At 34.7% G+C, this 19,941-nt stretch overlaps 1 protein-coding gene across 2 annotated transcripts in view; it reads left to right on the top strand.

Moving 5' to 3' along the window:
* LOC123563394 (CCR4-NOT transcription complex subunit 6-like) overlaps nt 1-19,941 on the top strand; it is an 82,639-nt gene that overhangs the window by 12,519 nt on the left and 50,179 nt on the right. The window contains exon 1 of one of the 2 annotated variants that reach the window (XM_045356150.2): nt 9,301-13,459. The exons of the other annotated variant lie outside the window; for it this stretch is intronic. Coding sequence (XP_045212085.1) covers nt 11,926-13,459 — 1,534 coding nt within the window. The 5' untranslated portion in view covers nt 9,301-11,925. Of the gene's footprint in view, nt 1-9,300; nt 13,460-19,941 lie in introns of those variants that run through there. 2 annotated transcript variants of the gene reach the window in all.

Genomic DNA, 19,941 nt, shown 5'->3' on the forward strand with positions numbered 1-19,941 from the left:
AAACTTTGTTTATGAACACAGTGTCATGTTAGAATCAGAATTATGAAAAGAAAAGGAAGGTCACCTTGCTTGTTCAGGAGTTTACTGCCCTTGAATATGCAAATTTGAAGAAAATTCCAGTTTTAAGGGCAGATAACTCCTAAACAAGCTTGGTGACCTATGATTGTTTTTTTGCATTTTTCTGTTTCCACACGAAACTGTTCATATACAAAGTTTGAACAAATACTGTTATTAGGAAATGTTTGTCCCATCTCTCATACAAGAAACTGCAGCAAAATTAATGTCTTTAAAGCAGACAGAAATAAAATTCATATTCCTTTGAGTTAAAGGCACTGACCTCAAGATTTTGGATACAAATGATCTTTCTTTAAAATTGAAGTTTGGTTATATTATGAACATTAGAATATAAGCTATTTTAAAAATGCCAAATCAAGAAAAAAAGATGATCAGGAATCAAACCCGGACCACTGCGGCAATAAAGAAATTTTCCACTGTCGTTACCAATAACGCTGTTGAGGATTAAGTGTTCATTGTGCGTTAAATATAGATATTTATAATTCAGGCAGTTTACCTCGAGTAAAGCGTTACAAATGCTTTTCGATTTTCATTGTAAAAAGTAGTAGAAACAACTCATTCTCATGTGTTTCCATAACATACAGTTTGTCAGTTATCAAGTTTCAAAGCATTCTTAAGAAATATAGCATTAATTTCCAGATATCTGAAAAAAATCATTCTTTTGTTATCAAACGATCTGGAGGCCAGTGCCTTTAAACCATCTTAGTTGTTTTCATTAAAATACACTTTGACATATTCATACTCATGTTGGATTTTGATGAAACTTAGGTTGATTTATAGTTAAAGAAAAGCCAGTTTTTCACACACACAAAAATTGTCTCACGGAGATGTATAGGTATTTAAAGTGGGTTAATTTAAGACATAACAAGTTTTGTTACTGAAAATGTCATGGAGTGGATAATGGTTCAAGGAAAGACCATTTTCTGAAGTGGGAGATACTGATTAACTGAAATGTCTTGTTATCGGCTTTGCTCGTCTAAGGATACTGTGATTGGCTGTGAAGAAAGCGGGTAGAAATAGATAGGACTTGTAGATATTTTCCTTAAAATTCAGTTTTGGCTTTTCATGATATCAGTGGACCAAATTTGTATTTTTAGCTTTCTTTGAAATACTAGATATGTCATTAAGAGTAGCTTTTGGTTTGGAAAAGATTGGGTTATAAATGGGTTGGTCATGTCTCTATAATGAGGCTAAGAATTATCTGAAGTATGAATTCTATGAGGGCTAGTGCGAGTAAACATCAGCCGAGGCCCGGAGTAGAGAATAGGAAAAGAGACTTGTCAAAATAAGAAATCAGTATTGATGGAAGTTTCACAGCATTAAAAAGTAAATTGATAATTATGGTTAAGTAGCATTTTTAGCTCACCTGTCACAAAATGACATGGTGAGCTTTTGTGATCGTGCGGTGTCCGTCGTCCGTCCGTCCGTAAACGTTTGCTTGTGACCACTCTAGAGGTCACATTTTTCATGGGATCTTTATGAAAGTTGGTCAGAATGTTTATCTTGATGATATCTAGGTCAAGTTCGAAACTGGGTCACGTGCCATCAAAAACTAGGTCAGTAGGTCTAAAAATAGAAAAACCTTGTGACCTCTCTAGAGGCCATATATTTCATGAGATCTTCATGAAAATTGGTCAGAATGCTCACCTTGATGATATCTAGGTCAAGTTCGAAACTGGGTCACGTGCCTTCAAAAACTAGGTCAGTAGGTCTAAAAATAGAAAAACCTTGTGACCTCTCTAGAGGCTATATATTTCACAAGATCTTCATGAAAATTGGTCAGAACGTTCACCTTGATGATATCTAGGTCAAGTTCGAAACTGGGTCACGTAACTTCAAAATCTAGGTCAGTAGGTCAAATAATAGAAAAACCTTGTGACCTCTCTAAAGGCCATATTTTTCATGGGAACTGTATGAAAGTTTGTCTGAATGTTCATCTTGTTGATATCTAGGCCAAGTTCGAAACTGGGTCATGTGCTATCAAAACTAGGTCAGTAGGTCTAAAATAGAAAACCTTGTGACCTCTCTAGAGGCCATATATTTCATGAGATCTTCATGAAAATGGTCAGAATGTTCACCTTGATGATATCTAGGCAGGTTCGAAAGTGGGTCACATGCCATCAAAAACTAGGTCAGTAGGTCAAATAATAGAAAAACTTGTGACTCTCTAGGGCCATATTTTTCATGGGATCTGTATGAAAGTTGGTCTGAATGTTCACCTTGATGATATCTAAGTCAAGTTCAAAAGTGGGTCACATGCCTTCAAAAACTAGGTCAGTAGGTCAAATAATAGAAAAACCTTGTGACCTCTCTAATAGCCATATTTTTCATGGGATCTGTATGAAAATTGGTCTGAATGTTCATCTTGATGATATCTAGGTCAAGTTTGAAACAGGGTCATGTGCGGTCAAAAACTAGTCAGTAGGTCTAAAAATAGAAAAACCTTGTGACCTCTCTAGAGGCATACTTTTGAATGGATCTCCATAGAATTGGTCAGAATGTTCACCTTGATGATATCTAGGTCAAGTTTGAAACTGGTCACGTGCCATAAAAAACTAGGTCAGTAGGTCAAATAATAAAAAAAACATTGTGACCTCTCTAGGCCATACTTTCATGGATCTGTATAAAGTTGGTCTGAATGTTCATCTTGATAATCTAGGTCAGATTTGAAACTGGTCAACTGCGGTCAAAAACTAGGTCAGTAGGTCTAAAATTATTAAAATCTTTTGACTCTCTAGAGGCCAATTTTTCAATGATGTTCATGAAAATTGATCTGATGTCACCTGATGAATCTAGGTCAGTTTCGAAACTGGGTCACGTGCGGTCAAAACTAGCCATAGGTAAAAACAGAAAAATCTTGTGACCCTCTAGAGGCCATATTTTCATGAGATCTTCATGAAAATTAGTGAGAATATTCACCTTGATGATATCTAGGTAAAGTTCAAAACAGGGTCATGTACCTTCGAAAACTAGGCCAACAGGTCAAATAATAGAAAAACCTTGTGACCTCTCTAGAGACCATATTTTTCAATGGATCTTCATGAAAATTGGTCAGAATTTTTATCTTGATAATATCTAGGTCAAGTTCAAAACTGGGTCACATGAGCTCAAAAACTAGGTCACTATGTCAAATAATAGAAAAAACAACTTCATACTCAAAACTGGGTCATGTGGCAAGAGGTGAGCGATTCAGGACCATCATGGTCCTCTTGTTTTGCTGTGGATGAAATAGCACAATTTATCCAGGACAGGCACTAGATTTTGCAGCTGATAAAATTGCTTTGGTAATGACTGTATTCATTTTGTATTTTGCATATTTCTATAATATTGACACTTTGATAAGGAGAGTACTTCCCACTCTTTCTTCTATTGCAGCTCATAGCACAAGGAAGTTAATTTTCTTTAATAAGGGAGGTAACTGTTCTAAGCTTGAATCTAGTTTGGTATGAGTTATTTTTCTGTAGCAAATCTGACTGTATAGAATAAACAGGAAGGTGTCATGACCTTAAAGAAAGTAATAGATAAGGTTTCAATGATATGAGTTAAATTCAATGGTGAAGTGAGAAAATTAGACTTTTTGAATGTAATTTTAGATACCAAAAATTTAAGCAATAGGGTGTTATTATTTTGTTAATATTTGGTTTCTTAGTACAATTGATCTAGTCTCTAAGTCTGCAATTGATTTGGTCTTGTAGTCCACATGACTGGTCTCAGTCCTGTTGACCTGTGTAAAATCTGTTCTAATTTGAACTTAAATTTTACAGGTTTATAATTTTATATTAAGTTGTTTTTCTAGTATGTATCTGTGTATTACAGCGCATTATTTTCTGCCTTTTTGTTGACAATAAAGGTCACTGTTTTGAAGAAATACATAGGTAACCTTGTGAATATTGATTGAAAACATGTAAACAGCTGTTAAAAAAACATACAATATGTTTTTAATGTTATGCCTGACTCCAGATATTTATATCTGAAATCTTCCCATTTTGTTAAGAAATTCAATACTTTGTTATTCTGGATTGTCAACAAAAATGTGTGATACTCGATTGTCAACATAGCTGTAGAGCGTAAAAACATTAATTGTTGAATTGCCGTTGCAATAGTATGGTTTTTGATGTCTCATGTCTCTTACTTACTTCAATTATTAACACTTTTTGTATGCCCGTCTCTGAAAGAACGGGGCGTATTATGTGAACACCTGTGTGGGCATGCGGTCGGCGTCCAAAGCATGTCCGCTCTCTTAGTCAAACAGTTCTCATCGGATCTTCACCAGACTTGCAGACAATATTTGTGGGCATAATATCTCGGCCAAGATTGATAACCAGCCAAATCGTCCCAGGCACTCTTGGATTATGGCCCTTTAATTAGGCCAAGTTCGATGACGGGCATATTTTGTGACAGTCTGGCATTCTTATTACAACAGTTTTTCTGGTATCTAACAACAGCCATTAGTGTTTAGTGATTAGTGTTTTTGGCCTCTGAACCATTTCATAATTTTCTCCACAGATAACTGACAATTCTTCTTCATGTAAAAATGACATCAGGCATGGTATCATCTGTTGTCAATTTTCTGGGAGAAATTTTGCCTTGATTAGGGATCTGACTCACAAGGCTTTCTCTCACGGTATTCTGTAGCTTTCTAAGACAAATATATACCTCTTTGTGATCTTCAGATGTCATTCTTTCCATTTGCTGTTCTTTTGTCTATATAATTACCAAGTTTATATATGCATTAAATGTGTTTGTTTTTGGTTGAGCACCATTTACAACAGTTTTTACGCTTCATGAAGTGGGGAGCATATCCTCGCCACCTTGACCATCCGTCTGTACGTCACACTTTTTGTCTGGAGAATCCCATTTTGTACGCCTGAAGGGAGGTATTATGTTATGAATACCAATCAAAGTTATGTGATAATTAAAATATTTAATTTTATAAATTCATATTAATTAGATAAAATCATACTTGAATAGGGACAATGAATATAAATATGTTCATGCTATGAATGACAACTGGGAATTTTTCACATGTAAACATATGTCGTTATTCTTTGTATTTCCTTATACAAATTGGATACCATTTTTAGCAAGGAACCTTATCCATCATTATATTAATGAATTGTTAATTAAGGTAATAAGTTTGCAGTTTTATGAGCTGATTTATGGCTTTTCTTTAAATGATTGCATTGGTATATCACTATGCATTATTTGTTTCGATGCAAATTGACACTTAAATGTTAGTTTATTCTCACAATGGCTGTTCGAAGTATCCAAGCAAAGTAATAGCACATTGTTTCCATTCAGGTACATTATATACGTGAAACTTGCACAAAACAAAGACAAAACGTACAGATTGTGTTTTTGTACGTGCAGTTTACGTACTCTGAATTTTTTCGTTACCTTGACAAAATGTCGAGCGGGTTTATCAGCTAAACCATTAATGATGTAATTTATGCGTGCGCATTGCACAAGTCTAATTTAAAATGAGGATCAATGAATCTCGGGTATTCATGCTTTTTCCATGCGCTTACTCCTATACAGCCGAAATTAAACATGAATCATGGCCAACAAATACCAATAAACAATTGTCACAGTTAACAGTTAATCGGCTCCTGCTTTCGTTTTAACTTGCAGTAGGCAGAAAAAATACTTCTAGCCCCTTTACCAATCAGTTTTCACCTTTCAGTAAAATTGGGCAGACTGAAAGTATGCATAAAATTCTGATTGACTTTAGACATTTCAAAACAGTTGGTTGTCCATGTTTTCTAAGTTAAGATATGTTGAGGGCAACACTACGCTACATTAACTTACGTACTGGAATGCCGAATGAAAGCGTCTTTTGAGTCCAAATATATTTTATACTGGCACCCCCAGTTTTCATAGAAAACCCCCAGAATTTGAAATTGGTCAGTTACAGTGGGTGCAAAAAAAAACTCAGAGAAAAAATGTGTGAACAATGTGTTAGCAGACTTGGTTTAATAGAATCTGTTCAAGAACTGTAATGAAATGTGCAACTCCCCTCACACCAATAGCTGTGGCTTATTTAGCGGAACTGTATAAAATTGAATGAACCCCATAATCCGAAAGGAACAGAAAATACAACAACCTCAAGTCAAAGTAGAAGGAGTGACTTTTTGGAGGTCACATGGCACTTCAAAGACTGCTGTGGTGATAGAAAATAATCAAAGCACTGAAAGTACTGATGTGGCGATTGTATTTTGAAGTTGACAGTGACAGTACAGACTCCAGAAAAAAGCATGTATACACTCAATGGCAAATGTATAATAGTAAGGTTTTGATGTACAAACTTAGGTGAGCTTAGTACAGTCACATACTCAATTGTCCCATCATGTTGATAACTGTTGGTCTTTAGATTTTACACATGGTCGGACGGAAAGACCATGTGATCACAATAATTCTTACTGTGCCATCAGGTCAGGGGAGCTAAAGAAACAGGTGATCTGTTTTGCTACTGGGGGACTTAGCAGAACAATGTTCTGTGTTAAGCTTTTACCCTGCTAAAATGGACTGCTTAAAATATCAACTGAGACAGTACCGTTCATTTGTCAGATAGGTATTCGCTGAGACTAACAGTGAACAGTAAATTCAAACTGGGACTGCAAGCTGATTTTGATCGACTCTGGTCTTTAAGGCAGAAACATTCATCACTAATAATTAGGGCAGACATAAATACTTGTGTCAGTTACCATCTTATTGTTGTTTCCTTTTGTTTATTGCTCTTTATATAATGTCAGTCTGTTCAGACAGCTGAACTGAATGTTTGCACAGACTAAGGTAGAATATACAACAAACAATTATTTTTTAAAAAAACACTGTACAAATACTTTGTTACATGCATCATAGAGTATCGAGAACAAGTTGGCACCTGGCTGAGTAAAATAGCTAACTCATCACTCATATATAATTAAACACTAGAAAATGAGACTAATTTAACAGTTAAAACATAAATTGTACATCTAAACTAGAAATGTGTCACAGACACGGATGCCCTCCGCAACATAAGAAAGGTCACAGGCATAAGCTATTTACAGTAAGAACAAAGGGAAGTAATTCTAAACTAGGGCCCTGGTTCTTGCACGTGACATTCTGTCTCATGATGGTGTACAATTGAGCCAAATACATAAAAATCCCTACATGCATGAAGAAGAAATGCTTAGGACAAAGTCATTCTTGTATGTGACCTCGGGCGTCTAAATTTGACCTTAGACCTAGGGACCTGGTTGCTACACATGACACATCATCTATCCATGCTAATTATTTGTCAGATTATTTTGAAATTGGACAACGCATGTCAAAGTTATGGATCTGACACGAAGACCACGTTACCAGTGTATATGTAGTGAAAATTGGCTAAGTTCAATCAAGGACTCTGACATTGACATTAGACTTTCGGTAGTTGTTATGCATGACACATCATCTATCAATGCTTATCATCTGTGTGAAATTATTTTGAAATCAGACCATGCATGTCAAACTTACGGCCCAGACAAGAACACCACCCTTTCCAGAACACCCACATGACAGGGGTAACACACTGTACAGGCCCCCCATTTTAAGGTGAGGGCATAAAAAAATCTAAAAATACTACACATTATCATACAGATGACTGAACAGCATTTTACAATATATTGAAACGGGACTAATGTTCCATTGGACATCTATCTAATAAATCCATTAACAGTGTCTGTGACTTTATTAGGGCGAACTTGTATAATTTCCCAGCAAATTCTGTTTACAATGTCTTCTATAGGAGAAATTGTGTTTGAATACAAAATTGCAGCATTTTATATTTCAAGAACTGGTAAAACGTTGATTTGGTGGGCAGAAAATTGTACCAGGAGGAGTTGAAATTATCGGCAGCTTTTCCTTCAGCTTGTCTTGCAGGACAATTTACATTCAGAGAATTTGTTGTTTTGCTTTCCCTGATATTGCCTGTGTCCTTTTCCCCACTCCACATATTTTAGTTTCTTCTTGTGTTTCTACAAAATCATTCATCCTCCACCTCTGATTCATGTGGGGAAGTTGGCAGTTACGTGCAGAGAACATATTTGTCCTGGTACAGAATCCAGGAACATTGGTAAGGTTAACTTCTGGCAGTTACATAACTGAAATACTGTTGAAAAATGGCATTAAACCCCAAACAAAAAACAAAACTGTCTCAGGTGTTTGTTTTTTCTGACCAGAATCATGTTCCTTGACTTAGCAAAAAAAAATATTAATGGTGTAAAAGTTTGTTACCCACTTACCTCAAAAAGTATTTGAGCTGGAGTCATAAAACTTCATAGGAATGTTGTTCAGCATGTAGGTTTTGCACCAGATTTTTTATTTGGGATTTAAATGGCTTCTGTCTCTTTGTTTGTTCTATCAAATGTTTCATATTTTAAGGTTTCTTCATTAACAGTGGAAGTAACTACAGTAGATTGATTCTGTTGCCCCTGGCTCCGAACATAGGTATAGCCATCAGATAAAAATGTGCTATTTTAAAGGCTTAAAATTTACTTATAAAATGTTTGCAGTATTTATAAAAAAAAAATAGCCATGCAGCCACTCTGGCTTCCCCCACTCCCCACTCCCCTCCCCCACTATGAATATTATAATAATTCACAGTATCTTAGTTTAGAGGGCAATTACAGGCATAGTGCAATGGGAAATTACTTTCATTGTTACATGCATGCAACAACCAGTTCTCTCCTGCTAATAAAAATTAGAAAGAAATATACCATAACAGTTTTCTTACATTATGTGATAATTGTTTTCAGTCATACAAAAAAAATGTGTACTGGTACATTTGTAGTTTGAATGATACATCTTGATGAATATGGCCTTCATTCACAAATTTTCTTTATCCCAATTGGCTAGTTATTTTGTACCAAAAAAATTGGTCCACAACACATTTATAGGAATGACAGTTTTTGAGGTAAGGTCGGGACATATATACAGTTGTTTAATGATGCCGTTGCACCTTCAGTATTCTTCAAGAAGAACTTGTGAGGAAGACTGATTAATTCATGATGACACTTACAGACCTGTGGATCAGTTATTGAGGATAATGTATGTGGTTATCGGAACTGAGAATATCTCCTTCACTAGCCACTGATGTTTTCTCGATCAGGTCATGTGACTAAGGCTGTGTGATTAGTGATTGGCAATAGAGATCACAATATTATCATACTGTTTTCGTGTTTTCATGCCAGAGTGTGTTGCAATAATGCAGTTGATGGGAGAATGTATGTGACGAGCTTTCGAATAATAATGGTTTAGTTGACATGGTTTTGCGTGGAGTTAGGAAGTGTATTTGAATGATATTTTTCGTCAATAGTGTCTTAGACAATGGAATTGGAGAATCGGGCTGTTCTTGTTGAAAATAATATTGGCTTTTAATGACAGTAGAGGGATATTTAGAACAAATTGTTTGGCAGGGTATATAGAATGTAAGGCAAGTTATTGATTTGTGCTCACTTGATATATTTCTGTTTTCGGTAGAGTTTCTCCAGGAACCAATATTAAACAGATCCAGGGATTTCATTGTGTTGTGGAAACATGCTAGGCATATATATACTTCAAGAAAAACATACATGTCACAAATATGTATGAATTAACAAGCTTTTGTTTACATTTTGAAGATATTATATTTTAAAGAAAGTGACAATTATGTAAAGCAGACTTAACTTTCATAGGCTGTATGAAATGACAGGTACATGGTGTTCTAATAAAGTTTTACAAATGATCAATATTTGCCTTTAAAAGTATCTATAGTCGGGTACACAAAGAAACATATTAATTTGTTTACATTTTAATCCTTAGCCGGTTTAGAAGGCTGATCTGTCTTTTAATAGATATTACGATATAATCATATCCGGAGAGATTTTCAAAACTGATATTTCATATGGAAATAAGTATTCATTTTGCGGATTCAAGCCTGATCAAGTCGAGTGTATTGGCTGATCTGCATGGATAACTACACACAAAGTCTTTTCATTTAGAGTTGTCAATGTATACAAAGACCACTATTGAAAAATTGTAAAGGTAGCTCTCACAAATTATTTATCCTGTACAGTGTTGGTTACCAACGATCGTTTCACAACATTGGAGCGAGAAAGACTTACCGAACAGTAATACGCTAATATTTTATGGACACTTTAGTTTCACCTTAACATGTGCGACTGTTCATAAGTGACATGAGTACATAGATATAAACTACTCCTTTATTTGTATTTGTGAATGGTCTGTTTAACATGACATTTGTAGTATAGTAAAATTTGGGAAAAATGATAAGATGGTGAACTAAATTACTTGCATATACTACATGTTTTAACCTGGATAAGCAATATTACATATCTGGATAATGAAGACAATGGTAAATAATCTTGATTAATGATTAAGGTTGCAAGGAATTACAGCAATGTCTAGGATGTAGACATAATCTAGAGTACAGATGAGTGCAGTGTAGTATCAAAACACGTGGTGAATCAAGGTAGATTTTTGTGGGCGGGAGAAAGTTTTCTGTCTTTCTGCCACACGTGGAGATATGAATGAACAGTTATGATGAAAGATCAAAAACCATTAAGGTCACTCCTTAGGATAAAGGCTCTAGACCACAAAGGGCACTATACCTACTGAGTAATGTAGTAAACAAAACTGCTATAGGAGTGTGGCTGTATTATATAATGAGAACATTTGTTGTTTGGACCATTTCAGAGATGCTTGAAATTTGAAAAACTGTTATAGTGAATTATTTGAAGGCAAATATCAGGAAATTTATTTCTTTGTGTAGAAATTATCATTGTTATTTTAAAGTCAATGTGACATACCAGATTTTTCATGGCAGTGAATGTAATGATAATATTAAACATTTAACAAGCTTGATTTTTATCATTCTATGGTCATTGCTGGAGGCATTTATTGATGATTTTAGAGATTTTTTAACAGCTTGCCTATACCCTGTTAATCATTGATCAGATCAGGGTCATCTGAGCTCTTTGTGTGATCATTTCCGATCTATTGTGTGAAAGTTAACCAAGCTCGGAGGCAGGTGGGAAAATTTGGTGGTATAGTGACTTGTTTAGTAGAGCAAAGATTACACAGACATGGTCAGGAATAATTTACAAGTTAATCATTTGAAACAGTCATTTATAAGTTCAAATTGAGAGATTTGCCCCAGGGTGAAAAGATTTGAAATTAAGTTGCAAATTTATGACAGTTATCTGAAATACATAGCAATCATTTGGAGTAAATTTACAAGTATGTGTAAAATTCATGAACCATTCTTCATTGAAATGTCAGTGCTCAGGATTTCACTTAAAGGACACGTATGTGAAATAGCTTAAAAACTGACACAAGGATATTTTTAGTAGGGACGTATGATAGCATATGAAAATTAGTCAAGAAGTGACATGATTTAACACAGGTCGCAAAAATTAGTAATGTGTAAAGCAGGTAACAAAATAACATAAGTACATGTTAACTAGACGTGAACGAATGATAATTCATTTTGCGTATAAATTATTGAATTCAAGTGCCCTGAATGTTAAAGTGATGTGGTACTTAGAAATAAAATTGACTTTAATGTCATGATAACTGACATTATCATTTCAGTGCTCTAAGGTACATATATGATTTAAACTGACGGAGCAATAAAAGAGGAAAGAAAAACAACTAAGAACAACTGGAGTATTGTGAACTTTTAAAAAGGATAAGTTGAAGCAGGACATTTAAGTTGAATTGATACTGTCGTCTAATCAGATAAATGCTCGTGACGAATTAACAGTTTGAGGATTTATTTAACAGTAATCTCAGTAACTGTTTGGTTTATATACATGGATTGAGTTGATTATGCAGACAATGTTGCCTGTAAAACGAGTTTCGGTGAGCGCTGCCGTGGAGATAATTCGGGAGGAGGTTCCACCTCTATCTCTGTCACCTGTTCAATATGACACACTTCCCACTTGTAAGAAATGTCAACGAGAGCGGACTCGTAATCGAGATTTCAAACAAAACAAGAAAGGGAAACGTAAGCAGAATCGTGCAAATACTCCGATTGTCATCCAGCTAAAAGATACGCTAAAGGCAGCGATACAGCAGAAACAGAAAAGTAAACGAAACTTGCTTCAGAAGCAAGAATCAAATGAAAATCGTGATGAAGGAGATGTAGAGACAGATAACAGTTCAGATCGAGGTGATACAGTTTTAAATAAAAATAGGCAGCGGAAAAATGTAAAGAATTTTAGTGCCTTTATAGAGAAATCAAACAAAAGAGAAACAGCTCGTAATGTTCAGAGCAATCTCATTGAAGATAATCCGTTTAATGAAAAACTTGTAGCAGAGTTTGTTCTAAACAATATCACAGACTCGCAAATGCTCATGAAAACATGCCACAAGAAAAGCATTGTAGAGTGTGAAAATGTTGATGTTATTTGTAATGATTTGAATAGTAACGAGTCTCCTATAGAGGATACAGAAGAGAGTGAGATATCATCAACAACATCAAGCTCAGAAATCCAGTCTGATTCAGATGTTTCAAATCCACAAGACAGTCCCATTAGTCAAGAGTTTACACAAGAAGAACTCTTGCAGCTTGCAGAGTATACAACTGGTTGTCCCCTAGTTCGCTATGATTGTGCACCTTCTAATTGTCCAGAGTGCTTGTGGTATAAGGAGCATGTTAAAATATCCCAGGGTCAGAAATATCACCATGCTCAAGGGTCGCATTCAACCAGATGTTTTTCGCAACCGCATCATTCGTACAGCAAAAATCGTCACAACAAATCCAAGAAATTTGCTCATCAAAACCAGAACGTGCCTTCCCAGAAGTCATCTGCAACTGTTAAAATCAATAACATATCAAACGCTGAAAGCGACATAGATGACTTTAAGTCTGATTGTCCTTCAGAAACTTCCGTAGATACGGACACGGGACCACTAGAGAGTACTTCACCTGTGTCTAAACGTAGCTCGTTCAGTTGGTCAAGTCGAGGAGACTTTAATTCCCATAAACAATTATTAGACATAGATATTGCCGGTAAGCAGAAAAAGGCAGTGTTTACACCAGGACACAATGACCTATATCTGGACAGTGTATACATCGATCTTACAGACACTGACGTGACATTTAGTGTCTACTACCACCATAGTTTAACGGAGGATGAATCTGTGTATTCAGGAAGCTATGCTAGATACACATCCTCAAATATCACAGGGACACACCATCATGACTTCATGCCTTATTACACTGTGCCATATTTTCAACAATACATGTACTGGTCTGGTTATTATACCCCAATGTACAGTATACCAATGCCATTCTATCTACAACCAGATGAATCTCTCCCAAAGACAGCCATGGTGCCTCCAAAGGAGCTAGCCAAATGTAAGTATTATAAGACCAAATAAATTCTAAAGTAGTTTTTTTACATTTATAGGTTATCAATAAACTGTTTGCTTTTGTTTCATCTTGTATGAATGATGAAATGTATTCTTGGCCCAATCAGATTCAAACCTTGTTTGACTGTTACTGACCTCAAGTTTTAAACTGACCAAAAAAAATGCCCGCCCGCTAAGCTCAGTAGGTAGAGCGTTGGTCTACGGATCACAGGGTCGTGAGTTCGATTCTCGGGCGGGGTGTATGTTCTCCGTGACTATTTGATAAACGACATTGCATCTGAAATCATTAGTCCTCCACCTCTGATTCATGTGGGGAAGTTGGCAGTTACTTGCGGAGAACAGGTTTGTACTGGTACAGAATCCAGGAACACTGGTTAGGTTAACTGCCTGCCGTTACATGACTGAAATACTGTTGAAAAACGACGTTAAACCCAAAACAAACAAATAAACTGACCAATGGCATAGTGATATTCCGAGACATGTCCACTAGAAGGATATGTTTGATGCCTGCTGTGAATCAGCATAGGTGGATCCATGAGCCATATATACTTAAATATTTTAAAATGATAATGTTTCCTCAGAACAAAAATGTCATTTAGCCATTTTCAAGAAAAAAGCCTCTTTGTCAATGAGCCATAGAAAATATTGATAAGTATATTGCTTCCAGGTCTGTAAAAATATAACAACTGGCTTGTGGATCCTTGATCTAGTTATGTTGCTTCCACCACTGACCAGTGGGATTACAGTGTTTCTTTAGTAATTTTAATGACTTGTCCTTGGTAAAAAAAAAAAAGAGAATGAAACCAGAATATAAAGCCTTAAGACAGGTTTTCTGTAGACCAGCGCTTTTGTTATATTAGTAAACTAGTCTGTTTTAAACATCATCATATTTCAGCATTTTGTTCAGGACATAAATTTTATATCTTCCAGACAGTTCAATGAAAAAATTGATGGAATTTATGTTTCAAGTGAGTTTGCTTTGGAAGTCAAAGAATGTTCATCTATAAGTTTTACATTGTCTGTTATCAGGAACAGTGCACAGACTGCCAGTCCCATATGGTACAAAACTTGTGAAGTCAAGATCTTTTTTCGAAACATAGGTATTGAAAAGGTAGCTTTTCGACATCTTGAAAGGAATTATTTCTTTACTAAATAAAAGGGTAATTAGTTCTTTCTCTGATTAGCAAAATCAACTTGAGGAGTGTTTGATAATAATTTTCAGAGAAAAAAAACACAATTGTTTTAAAGATTCTTATTCTATAACATTTTATGCACAGTGCACTTTGAAACATGAAAATACTCAGATAGATTGGAGTGAGGGTTAGCTAGTGCATCTTGATCAAGTGGTTAGTAGTTCTGAGTCAAGCCTCTGAGAGTAACCAGGTTCTCGGTATCATTTAGACACCTCCAGGGTGACTTTTGATAAGTTGTTTACTTAGGAATGCTTGTGGTTAATTAAACAGGAAATATTATCATGCCGCCTTTATAGGTGGATTGAAACTCCAGTAACAAGGAACTTAAATTTTTTATTATTCTTGTTTAATTTTAAGTCTAAGATCCTGTTAGTGAAAGCTTACATCCTGCCACAAAATTGCAAAAGCCGACTAAACATCAGCAGCAATGATAAATGTGCATACTTTAAATTGCGTTCTTTAAATGGAACAGATAGTGTTATAAAATTTGAAATGAAATTTACAATGAAGTGATGCCTCAGAGGCTTAATTATGATATAGGGGATGAAATTATTGCCATAGGCTGTTCTCAGTAAGATACTAATTAGGGCTGGGTTTAATTAGAGCATTATCCTATTGAGTACTTGAGTACCCACTGCACCCACTATCTGTACCAGAAAAAGTGTGATGTTGGTGCAGTAACTGAATCATTTCAACTGCTGTTTTTTAATGTAAATGTGATGTATCATTAGGACAATGGGATTGAATGGGGGTGAATCAGGACAGTATATTTTGTAATTGTCTCCCTTGATTTCTAAATGAAAGTGGTCTTTCAGTAATTAAGGTATAACAAATGTAATTAAACTGGACAATAAATGTTGTTTCTACAGAAGCATGAAAGTGTCTGGGAAATTTTATTATGAGAAAATACAGTGCAGGAGTCCAGAGGAAAATTATGGAATATTTGATATTAGCCAACTATTTTTACTTTAGTTAATTAATGCGCTGAAATGACTATGTGGAACAATTTTCTGAAAGTCACAAGCTTTATGCGGGTTTATTTTCTATTACAAAATAGCATTTACAAAAAAAATTGAGATATTATTAATGTAGTGGACAAGATGCTTATAATGTCACACAATCCAGAGATCACAGGTTCAAACCTAATAATTGGTCATTATAACTTCGCCATCTCGTGGAAGACTTGATGATGATTCAAGCTTCATAATAATTAAAGTTTTAATATATATTGATCTGTATGAAATTAAACTTAACAAAAGAGATTGTAAAGTATTGATTGGGATCAAGAGTTTGTATTTCTGAGCAAAGCCAAGATTTAGATGTTTATAACTCAATGTTTGTACAAGTTGCTGTCAAAAGTTTAGGTTCACACAAGTTGCAGTGAAAAGAAAATATTGATCTTTGTTTAAAAATGTGTCCTAGTTCTGCTTGGCAGCATTAAGTGTTGTAAAATCGAAGAACAATTAATGAGTATTTTCTACTGAACAGCTTATTAGATTGTCACTTTCTAAGCAATTTTGTACTAATCATAAATGAAAACCTGGCAGTATGCAGATGTATACAAACACATTTATTATTTATGATTGATTAAGTGAACACCTTTATCTGCAATGATCTGTCAGAAAATAAAATCTTTTAAAATGTTCTTGATAATTAATTGGTCCACTCCTAATGAATAATAAATGGGTATGAGCTGTTTAGCTGCCAAGTTTTGCCAAATAGTACCTTAATTACCAGTTACATAAGCTGCTCATTTTTTTTAGATTGTTTACCATTACTGAGCCATCTGTAGCCATGTCTAGACTGGTAAAAAATGAACTGCTAAGAAAACAGTGGCATTTAACTTGGTAAAAAATGAACTATGAGGAAAACTGTGGCAACTTTAAAGAATTATACAACCTAATTTATGTGGACATCATTACGATAGAAACTTGTAAATTTTGATATGTGATCTAGAATGTAACTTCCTACTACCAGTTACTATTTTGTCACACCACAATCTTTTTTAAAGTATGTTGTCTCTTTGGTCATACAAAGTCTATGGACATACTTGAAGAGCACTAAGTTTAACATTTAACCTTGTTTTGCCTTTGCAAGCAGTGCAGACCAATATCATGGTCTTCAGTTTGTAAATTTTCAGTGAACACCCCTTTGAATAAGAAGTGGTACTGCCCAAAATGAATGATGGACTGTTCCATTTTAGAAATTTAGCTGGGTAAAAGTTCAAAACTAGTGAGTAATTTTAGCTGTTGGATAATACTCTGGACATTTCTTTTACCTTGTCTGATTCAAGCTCTAGTTAATTCATTGGCATGAATATCCTGACGTTGAGTTAATTAAACGAGTTTAATTAAATAATAAAGTAATAAAATGCATGACAATATGGATACTTACACTATATCAGATACTTACATTTTCTGTTGCCTCTAAATGTAGTTGTACTTAATCACCCCATTGCACGTAATACATTTGATAAACCCTTAAGAGAGTTCATATTTAATATAAAAAAAGAGCACTTTTGTAGGATCCCTGTGGAATTGAACCATTCAATCATGCAATATTTTAAATATACCCTGCTGCCCATTACAGATTAGTCAATAATAAACACTTGTAAAGGGAAGTAATCTTTAGGTACAAATCAACATTTTTAGCTCATCTGATTTTTTGAAAAAAAATGATGAGTTATTGTCATCACTTGAGCGGTTGTAGGCGTCAGCGTCTGCGTCGGCGTTGCCTGGTTAAGTTTTATGTTTAGGTCAGCTTTTCTCCTAAACTATCAAAGCTATTGCTTTGAAACTTGGAATACTTGTTCACCATCATAAGCTGACCCTGTATAGCAAGAAACATAACTCCATCTTGCTTTTTGCAAGGTTTATGGCCCCTTTTGTACTTAGAAAATATCAGATTTCTTGGTTAAGTTTTATGTTTAGGTCAACTTTTCTCCTAAACTATCAAAGCTATTGCTTTGAAACTTGGAATACTTGTTCACCACCACAAGCAGACCCTGTACATCAAGAAACATAACTCCATCTTGCTTTTTGCAAGAATTATTGCCCCTTTTGGACTTAGAAAATCAGTTTTCTTGGTTAAGTTTTATGTTTAGGTCAGCTTTTATCCTAAACTATCAAAGCTATTGCTTTAAAACTTGCAACTTTTGTTCACCATCATAAGCTGACCCTGTACAGCAAGAAACATAACTCCATCCTGCTTTTTGCAAGATTTATGGCCCCTTTTGGACTTAGAAAATATCAGATTTCTTGGTTAAGTTTTATGTTTAGGTGAACTTTTTCTCTTAAACTATCAAAGCTATTGCTTTGAAACTTGCAACACTTGCTCACCATCATAAGCTGACCCTGTACAGCAAGCAACATAACTCCATCCTGCTTTTTGCAATAATTATTGCCCCTTTTGGACTTAGAAAAATCATTTTCTTGGTTGAGTATTATGTTTAAGTCAACTTTTCTCATAAACTATCAAAGCTATTGCTTTAAAACTTGCAACAGTTTTTCACCATCATAAGTGGACACTGTACATCAAGAAACGTTACTCTATCCTGCTTTTTGCAAGAATGATGGCCCTTTTTAGACTTAAGAAAATCATGGGTAGGACAATATTTCTGTTATACAAAAAAAAAATCAGATGAGCGTCAGCACCTGCAAGGCGGTGCTCTTGTGTTTGCTTAAGGTACAGAGCAATAACTTAAATCACCTTAAATGGTATTTAATAATGTCAGAACTTATTTGTATTAACATCACACAAAAAACACATTTGTTCAAAATTGTTTCATGACCTGATATGAATATCTTTATGGTGAATTAATTAAATTGCTAAGGGCAACTGGTAGAAATGTTAGATTGATAATTTGTCCTCATTTCTGAACAAATTATTTGGAAGAACAGAAACACTTATGAATCTGTAGGATAATTTATCATTTCTTACTGAATAATTATGTTCAGTCAGAAAAGCAAATGACAGACAAAGTGGCAACTTGTATTTTAATTTTTGTGAGTATTGCTCAAATGATGTAATAAATTTCAAATTCTTGAAATTCGCAATCCAGTATTCATTAGGCCTTTTAACGGATAAGCACACATTTTCTTTGGAGCAAATTATTGTTTGTTGAGGCTATGGCCTGCTTCTTACAAGTTTAAATGTCTATCTGACACTAATAGCTCAATATATGAGTGCTGAACTACAGATCAAGGGATAACATTAAGTTTGATCCCAAGGCAGTGATTTTAACCTTTACCCTGCTTAATTTCTAAAATTATATATAGACTGATCCATCATTCAATTTGGGCAGTACCATTTATTATTTGAAGGGGTGTTCACTGAAAATTTTCTGATCATGGCAAGATCGTGACACTGATGACAATTGCGTCATCATAAAATTATTGACATTAATATCAAAATACAGATCAAAAAGCACCCACTACACTAAATTATTCCTTTCTACAGTATTGCAGTGTACACACTGCAGTTACAAATAATTATGAACAACAAAAAAGAAAGACCTACAATTTTTGCGCCAAAACTTAGGTGCACTGTGAAAATAAAACGTTGAGAAAGTTACAATCTTAACTTTCTTCATGAAAAGTTCATCATCATGACAGAGTACTTTTAGAATTTTAAATTCATAAAATATTCATGTTTCATTCTATGAACATTTCATGAATATTTCAAGAATTTTGTGAATACTTTCAAGTCTTCATATCTTCATGAAATGGGACATGTCACTTCATGAATGTGAGCTTTAAGAATTTATCAAGAATAGTTCATGAACAATTCTTGAAAGTATGAAAAATTCATGACTTCATGCATTTCATTTCACAGGGGATGGGTTTTCTCAAACTAGAGAAATATGTAAAGATACATCCCCTTCCCTCCCTCTACCTCCCCACCTTTCGTCATCAATCAGTTTAAAAGTGATTGGCCATTCGTTGTAGTTATCTATATTTTTTTCTTATGAGCACATAGGGTGCAGCAGATGCATTTCATAATTATATATCTAAAGCACAGGAAACACACAAAATGTAGTGTCTTTCATTTATGCATATGGTAATTTACTGCATTGCGTCACATCTTTAGGCAAAGAAGATGAGAGCAGAAGAAAAGCATAAAATATATTACTTGGGCAAAAGTTTTCTGTTTAAAAAATGAAATGCCTGTGGCTGAATTACTTTATTACCTTTTCTGCTTGGCCAGCAAATTTTCTTTAAGATAATGTCTATAACTTTGCAACTGAAACAGATTTTGGAGCATTATTAACAGCTTA

Source organism: Mercenaria mercenaria, chromosome 2 (assembly GCF_021730395.1).
Source record: "Mercenaria mercenaria strain notata chromosome 2, MADL_Memer_1, whole genome shotgun sequence".
Lineage (NCBI taxonomy): Eukaryota > Metazoa > Mollusca > Bivalvia > Venerida > Veneridae > Mercenaria > Mercenaria mercenaria.